Below are 8080 nucleotides of genomic sequence, written 5' to 3'. Positions count from 1 at the left end.
TGTGCAGAAGGAGAAGCTCAATGATATCGGCCCTGTTGTCTATCGAGGCTATATGCAGAGCAGGCTGACCTTCTGGGCCTCTCGAAGAAGTGTCTGATTTATGACGAAGGAGAAGTTCAATCATGGGTTTATTCCCATTTGAAGAGGCAACTACAAGAGCTGAAGAACCTCCCTCAAGAGGGAAAGAGTCGTTGGGGTCCAAGCCTGTATTTTCCAGCAACCGTTCTACCTTCTTATACCTGTTGGCACAGACAGCGTCGAGAAGTGATTTTGCTGCGAGCATGCGAGCTTTTGAATCGACGACTGATGGAGTGATGTACCAGCTAGTTGATGATCGTGGGCTGGCACTGGCGTTGTCGAGTCCCGAGGTTTGGGGTGAGAAAGACGAGCCCGATTGACTGGTTCGTCTCAACACTATTAGCTTGTTATGCCTGATTGCGTAGCATAAATCAGTCTTCGAGCTATGGCTGCACGAGACTAGATATTTCATCGTTCTGTTGACGTGGCTAGATTGCCAGAAACTCACCTGTCAAAACAGAATTGCTGTTGCTCAAAGTCCTTGAACCTCTCTTTGACCGTCGCATGCACCTGTTGCAGAGGGAGAAGGTACATCAGTCGCCGTACATGGTTCAATAGTAGATCGCCATGAGTCTCGGCAGGCGACTCAATCCGTCGAAGCTCTTGGCGTAATTTTTCGACGTCTCTGATCAAGCCACTGCAGCTTCGTTCAAGGGTGCTTTCGAGATGTTGAATCAGCCCTCTCATTTGGTTCAAGCTCAATGCAGCGCCTCTCGAGATATCTTTGGTAATGTTGCAATATCTCGAGGGTTTTGTCGCAATTGTGCCCAATGTTGGCGATAGTTCTGCCCGGGTTACCAAATCGGCCTCCGATCTCAATCAGATTTTCTACAGCGGTGCAGAGAGCGAACACTGAAGTTATAATTGAGAGAGGGTCCATTCTGGCAGCAGCGTGGCGCTTGGTCGATGTTGGCTGCGGCCTGCGGGGTAACTCCTGCTGAGACGGGCCGAAGGGCGTTGTGTTCTTTTACATCCAACACTGCACATTGAGGGGCACCAACTCTCCTTGGTCTCATGACTTCAGCCGCTGGTCTAGACTGGGGTGGCTATGCTAATGTGCACCAAACGAGGCGCGAGCTAAAACAACCATGGAGCCCTCAGTTCTGCCGCCGAGGAACCGCTGTTGTCATTATGCACGCATGTCCACTGAGAATCAAAGCTGGGGCTTGAAGAATTTATCTCACAAGAATAGGATTAACTGAGCATTGTTGAGAAGAATTCTGACATATGTAGAGAGTGACGAGCTTCAAAGAGCGCCTACGTGACTGACATACTATGGACGCATGGTTGACATGTGTTTTTTCTTACATGGTCATCACTTACTTCATCGCCATCTTGTAAATCTCTTTTTCCAACGGTACGGCTGTAAATTCAGTCCCTAGTCAGGGGCGTTGAGGTTTCGTGATGTGCCCGGGATAGGGACGGCATTGTCAGGCTGTCTTTGTACCATATCGCGGGCAGTGTCCTTTAGCGATGATTTCCACCATTTGCGAAGCAGATAACCTCCTAGGCCAAGAATCAAAACCCCTAAGACGACTCCAACAGCCATCATACCCTTGTCTGTGTTTGTTAAAGATGGCCCGGACGGGCACGGTCCTGATGACTTTATGTCAAGGGCGAGCCCCTCCATGTTCTGTGGCGTGAGCGAAAATGTCGAACTCTCATAGTCAACAAACAAGTACAGCTGTCCATAGTCAGCTGCTAGATCCTCAGTTTAAGCGACGGTTAAAAACCTGAGAGAGAAAGATTTTGCCCAGTACTGGCCCTTCTAATACGCCTTCTTCTGCGAATACCTGGACTTCAGTGAAGCTCGAATTTACAGCCGGACGTCCATCTGTATCAAGCCCACGGAGAGGCCGTACTGCGAGAAATTTATGGTGAGCATCAGAGTATCTGGCCTTTCCGGCAGGAGAAACGCACCAAGCTCGTGGGAAGGTACCTCGACCGTCAACTCGGACGATCCGCTGGCGATAGTCAAGCTTATTGAAACGCTTCTGTTGGTCGATGCATCATACACTAGCCTAAGTTCAATACTATAAAGCGCTGTGTACTCGGTAGGAGCAGCGAGAGATTCCTCCTTGCCGAGCATTTCTTTGACCTCGTCAAGATATGCACCTGGGAATCCGAACTGGTTGTCATATCTGTGAAACATGTTAATTAAATGTTTCTCGATAAATTAATCGCCTTTTGAAGACTCACGGCTCTATACAAGCAACAAGAGGGTTATCCCCCTTCACTTGTGTCTTCGTTTTAGCACCATCCCGGCCAACGTGAACTGTGAAGCTCATTTCGGTAATCGAAACCTGGAGAGGACACGGACGCTTCCTGACCAAGTTCGACTCTGGAATTGGGAATGTGATCCAACTCCCATCAAGTTTTGAAGCATCGTAACCCCCTAGGACCAAGCTTCCATTTCTCGGGGCAGCAGAGCTTTGCGACCCAGAATCGAGGCCCCAGGACCTAGTCCCAATCAAACCCTCATCTTTTAGCGACTGCAGTAGGGTTGAGGTCTCTGCCAGCCCAATGTGGCTCATAGTGTGCTGCTGTCCTTGAGTGATAAGCCCTTGAAGCATCGTGATGGAATTGTCTTTTATCTTCAAGTCGATCTCCTCAGCATACTGAAATGGTGTGCCTGTATCGTTTTTGGTGATGTTGACCTAACCGGGGTTGAGATCGGAGAGGGTGGTGCGGACATCAGAGGACGCTGCGGGTAAATCATTTCTCATAAGGTATCCTCCTCTCCGAGGTCGGCACTGTTCCGGGGTCATCTTGACGCCGGTGGAGGTGACGTGAAGCCATTCGTAGGAGCACACATCGCTGGTTTGTATCAGGGTCGAGTTCACGACGGTACTCGCCATTCCGCAAACTCTATCGGATGGCCCAACGCCAAGCAAAATGCCCGTGGAGTAGACATGGCCTTGGTTTGTGGTTGGAAAGCTGCAATTGCCAAAAGGAAGTCTGATCGTAGGAAGTTGACAGCTTGGCACAGCTCTTCCTTGTGCCAAAATGAGTGTAGTTACTAGAAGGGTATGAACTAACAGCATGGCGCATGGAAAAGTGAGTTACTGTTGTATAATATTTAGGAAATTATTATCACTTGCTTTTGTTGAATTTAAACATTGCTGCTCTCTTCACCTAGGCTTTCCGCTCACGACGACTTGTCACAGAAATGTGCCTGGTGTGCCACACCGAGCGCCACAGTATCGGCCTCGCGCATGAGGCTTTCGCCCGACAGATGTGGATGACGGTCGTAAGGCACCTCACCCCAATTTCAGCCGCACATCTCTAGTGTGCTTGATAATGGCGCTTGATTTGAGGGGGATCAATTGATAAACTAATTGTGACATAATCTCTCCACTTTTCACACCTGGGTGGACGTGGCTCAGAGCAATTGGGCCTGGGACGGTGCAGTTTTTTTGTCCTTACGCACCAAGGCACTGAAGGTTAAGTCCCAAGTATGGCCGAGGATCGGGCCGCCCGCCCATCCGTCCTTAGTAACGTCTTAGCGTCCATCAGCACATGACCAAGCCCAGCCGTAGTATGCGGCAGCCTGCTCAGGCATCTAGACCAGAAGTGAACTCGTAGAAAATCTCATACTAATCCAAAACGCGCTATTGATTACCAGGGGGTGAACTTGTTGAACAACTGATGGGTTGGGTGACCCCGTAGGTTTTTTTTATCAGCAAAAATGGCCCCTAAGTGAGCTTCCCAAAAGATAACGTTAATGGCATATCGCATATCAATTACCAGCATCATTATACCCGAAATTCCGTATTGCGCCCGGGTCGAAGTTTCGCACTGGTTGATTGAGTAGATCCTGGTCAAAGATGGAGGTTCGGTCGCCGCGACGCGTCGGTCCTCAAGACCCCAGCCTCCCCAGACGCTCAGACGGGGTCTTATCCCTAGCCCCTGTGCCGCCCGTGATATTGCCCTTCCGGTGGCGGAAGGGCTCGGATTGACATCTGCAGTGAAAGGCTAACCCTTGACCGGCCATGGCACCTGATGATGTAATGCTGAGAGCAGACAGCTAAGGATCGACACCCATGGTTTCCTAGAAGACTTAACGCGGGCTCTGTTTAAGGATGGATGGGTTGGTTGGCCCGTCCCAAAATGTTTCAGACGAACAAGGATTCCGGCCTCACAAATGACGACAGAATAAACCTGAGGAACGCTGCTGATAGAACCCCCAGCCTCGCGGATTGAGGGGCAGCTCGCGAGCTCCACATGGCACACTTGGACACAAACGTGCGATCACTAACGGCATTTTTCAAGGCGAGCGAAGAGAAGGGCTGCAAGCAGGTCCCGTCCTCTTTCATTACTATATTGAGACTCCTCAATGCTGTTTGGTGGCGGAAGATGAGAGCTATGGCATATCCGGATTGCTCAAAGGGGCAACTTTGGCTGACAGGAGAAGGGTACAGAGCCCCTCCCAGTTGTCAAACTATCTTGGAACTGGGAGCCCGTTTAAAGAAAGATAAATTTCACCGTCATTCTCCATGCATGGTGCTATTGGAAAGGCCTCGACGCTATTTCTACTAGACAAACACCCATGATATGGAAAGCACATCAAACAATCGTCTTTTGTGTAACCTCTTCCTTTTTCTTTGCCGGTGTCATTAGCCTTCTGGAGTACCCCTAGGGCGGATGATTGCCAAAGCCCCCCCGCAGGAGATGCTGGTTGAAGACGGTAGCTCAGACGCTAAATCTCATTCTAGGCCAGAAGGAAGGGGGCCAATTTTCAGTTGGGGCTTCGGGCACGGACCCACCACGTCTTCACCACGAAGCCCGGTCTTAACACTGGCCCACCCCGACAATGCGTCCCGCTACTTTGGGCAACGTTGAGCAGGAGGGGTTCTGATGGCTCCGCTTTGTCAATGTGGCGATATGTTGGTTGGAAAGATCCGCAGCCTCGTCCTGATCAAGGGCCTTCCTCACTTCCAGAGCTGTGCCGCAGGTAGGAACCGGCCCGCCAATGTTGTGAGTGGGTTTTATTGTCCACATTGGATAATGCATAGAGGATGAAGGGCGAAGCTTTGCAGGGCTTTGAAAGGACCAGATATGATAGGCGTTGACCCTTTGCAAGTCCAAAAACATGTTGCATTGAGAGGCTGAGCGACGGGGGCAACAAGGCCGCTGCAGGGACAAGGGCAACATGTATCTTCCCTTCGCTCTGCGTCAGTTCGCGAAATTCAGGGTCAACGCGCAAGGGTAGGTTCTGTGTCTCTGCGAAAAGCGACGTGCCATATGCGAACGTGGTGATTAAACTTGCATGCATTTCTACTTCGCCGAGAGTCTCTGATTTGGTCCTCATCCGGAGTTCAATTTCGAAAGTGCGGGAGACCTGGACAAAGAGAAATAGACGCCTTTATCACCGAATTAATTCCATTGCGTCTATCCTTTCGTCAGACGATTCAGCTCGCTCAGCTTATACACATATCGAGGACTTCTCCGCCGCTGCCCCTAGCCTGTACTACGAAAAAGTCCGTCTCATAGACACCAGGGGGATGCCGAGGGGTGGTCTCAGACGTCTTTGTGCGAGTCCCACGCCGCCGTTCGTCACGACCTAACTGGACCGGCGCCTACCACATGTTGATACATCATACGCGCCATCCCTGCGAGGGATTAACTTGGTCAACCTCCTGTAAAACCTTAGCCACCTATAAGGGTAGGCCCCTCGCCCTGGAACACTGAGCTAGCAGCAGGTAAATAGGGAAGGAAAATCAAATTGGTATCCTGTAGGTCTCAGTCCTGCTGCCACCTGTTGGTTTCACATTGCTTTTGATATCCCTCACCCCCACATCCCCTCAAACAACCAGAGGGACCTCCGCGATGGCGCCTTGGCGTCTTTCCTCGCCCCGTTTTAATCCCGCATTAATTCTGCACCCGCCGCGAAAGGGGCTACACCTGCGAAAACAAGCCCGCTCACGCTGACTTCTCCACTAACATTTGCACGTATCGCTGGGACTCATGGGCGAGGTAGTTCTGCATGAGAGCGCAGTTGCACCCCGCCTGCTGTAGAATTTGCATCTTGAGCTCATACACCTCGAGGATTAAGTCGGCCACGCAAGTGGAAAGATCGCCGTGGATGCGCTCTAGGTCCTGCTTGCTAGACTCAAGTCTCGATATGTTTTCCCTCTTCTTGGCCCGGAACTTGGTGGATGCGATTCGGTTCTGTTCTTGTGTCCTTTTTACCTGGTCGTTATACTGTTGGGTTGGTGAATCGCCGTTGTTGCTAGCACTTCTCTTGCGGCTAATAGTTGATTGTCTCGTGTTCTTCTTTGGTCGTGGATTAAGGTTTCCGTTACCTAACCAGCTTCCTCTAGCGGATTTGCGGGTCAAAAGGTCGCTAGAGTCACAATTCCGCTCGGGACTCGGATTCTTTGCTGGGTACCAGTAGCCCTGTGGAGGAGGCAATTCCTTGGCAACGATATGCCTAGAAACTGAAGCTGGGTCTGCGTACTCCGTAGAAGGATCAAGGGCATTCCACCAATCGGTAGAGTCGGTCATGGGACTGATATAATTCCATCGGTCTGTCGACTCGGCACTATAGCCATAGGTGAAGCCTTCGAGTAGAGGACTAGTATGCGTGTAGACGCCGTTTGCCGTGCTGCTCCCATCTCCTGATGCATCAAGCGGAGTTGACTGGTCCCACGGCCCCCATTGCTCCCATGGGAGAGGTTGGAAGATGTATGCTGTCCCAAAAGGTGAGTCGTCTTCCATGGTACCCAGAACACCTAGAGCCCTGTCATCTATAAGATAGAGAGGGATCAAAAGGTATATCTCTTGCAAGAGGTTCACTCAATGGCCAAAGCACTGGAAAGAGCAGCTAAAGAACGGCTTTAACTATTGAAGTGTGTTAAATAGATCGGTTGCTATGATTGTGTACGAGTGATGGTGGATTTGAGTTGATGGAGAATGGTGTAATGGAAGCTCAGGATCATCGGAGGTGAAAGATTATATACTGGCTCTTATGAGTCGTTGCAAACGAAACGACGCGCGTTCTAGCACATAGTTACGAAGCAAGACGTAGGAGCAACCGGCAAGAGAGCTCCTTTAGCTGCTCATAAACACAGGACTCAAAGAGCGGCAGGAAGGGTGGGATTAAAGGATATCGAAGCGCTTGGACAAGAGGAGGCTGGGGCTGTCACAAGCACCTTTAAACACCAGACTCACAGCAAGTTTAGAAAAACGTGGCTTGGCCTTAGAAACCAGGTTCCTCGACCTGGCGTCCTTTTTGAGGGGCCATCGCCTGTCACAGTCTGACTCGCCATTTGCCTAGAGGGATGGTACCAGAGGAATGACGGAGTTGGAATGACATCTCGATCATCCACACTGGCAAGAGACCGGTCAGGCCTGGTATCTGTGCGCTCGTTTGTGCAGACTGAAGCTGCACGCACCGTTTTCTCACTAGTATAGGGAGGGGATAGTTTTGACCAGGGGATCGGAGATCCTGGCATGGGTACCAAGTCATAAATCTTGGAGACGTACCGAGGATGAAGAGGCAGCCCTATTGGACAGCCAAGTTCGAAGCATGCATGCATATCGCCCAATTGGGCAGTTGAAATGGAGTAGATGGAGGGTTGTTATAGATGGCTTGGGAGAGCCCAAGGGGTTAATATGCACGCGTGGTACTAGGATGAGGCAATGAGAGGGGGCAAGAAGAAACAACCGCGATGATCAAAGTATACCCGTCTTGTTTGCTTACAAAATGTCAGGTATTTTTATGATCAATGTTTCTCAGAGGGACAGAATTGGATCCTGGATCTCATGGTTCGTCGGATCAAGTGCTGTCTCACACTGCTAATTACAATTGTGACCGAGGTTGCGACCGACGGCTTTCTCTTAACTGTTCTTAACTAGACCTCTGGGCGATGTTAAATCTGAGCTATTCGAGAAGTTAGTCCTTTCTATTGAGAAATGTGCAAGCGAAGCTGTATGGCCACAACGAGGATATTGCATTTGGGGTGGGGTGGCCACAGACTTTTGTCATGTTACTGTACCG

General features: G+C 50.4%; 1 protein-coding gene across 1 annotated transcript; it reads right to left on the bottom strand.

Annotated features, from left to right (window-relative positions):
• Positions 1–1894: 1894 nt before the first annotated feature.
• Positions 1895–2651, bottom strand: NCS54_00001700 (Hypothetical protein; the record flags this gene model as incomplete). The annotated part of the gene is made up of 3 exons (XM_053145684.1): positions 1895–2042; positions 2094–2219; positions 2278–2651. The coding sequence occupies 3 exons, from the start codon at positions 2649–2651 to the stop codon at positions 1895–1897; spliced, it is 648 nt and encodes a 215-aa protein (XP_053001659.1).
• Between the last annotated feature and the right edge of the window lie 5429 nt (positions 2652–8080).

The sequence above is a fragment of the Fusarium falciforme genome, chromosome 1, assembly GCF_026873545.1.
Source record: "Fusarium falciforme chromosome 1, complete sequence".
NCBI classification, from domain to species: Eukaryota; Fungi; Ascomycota; class Sordariomycetes; order Hypocreales; family Nectriaceae; genus Fusarium; species Fusarium falciforme.
The sequence above is the reverse complement of the archived record's forward strand: the minus strand, read 5'-3'. Positions and strand labels throughout refer to the sequence as shown.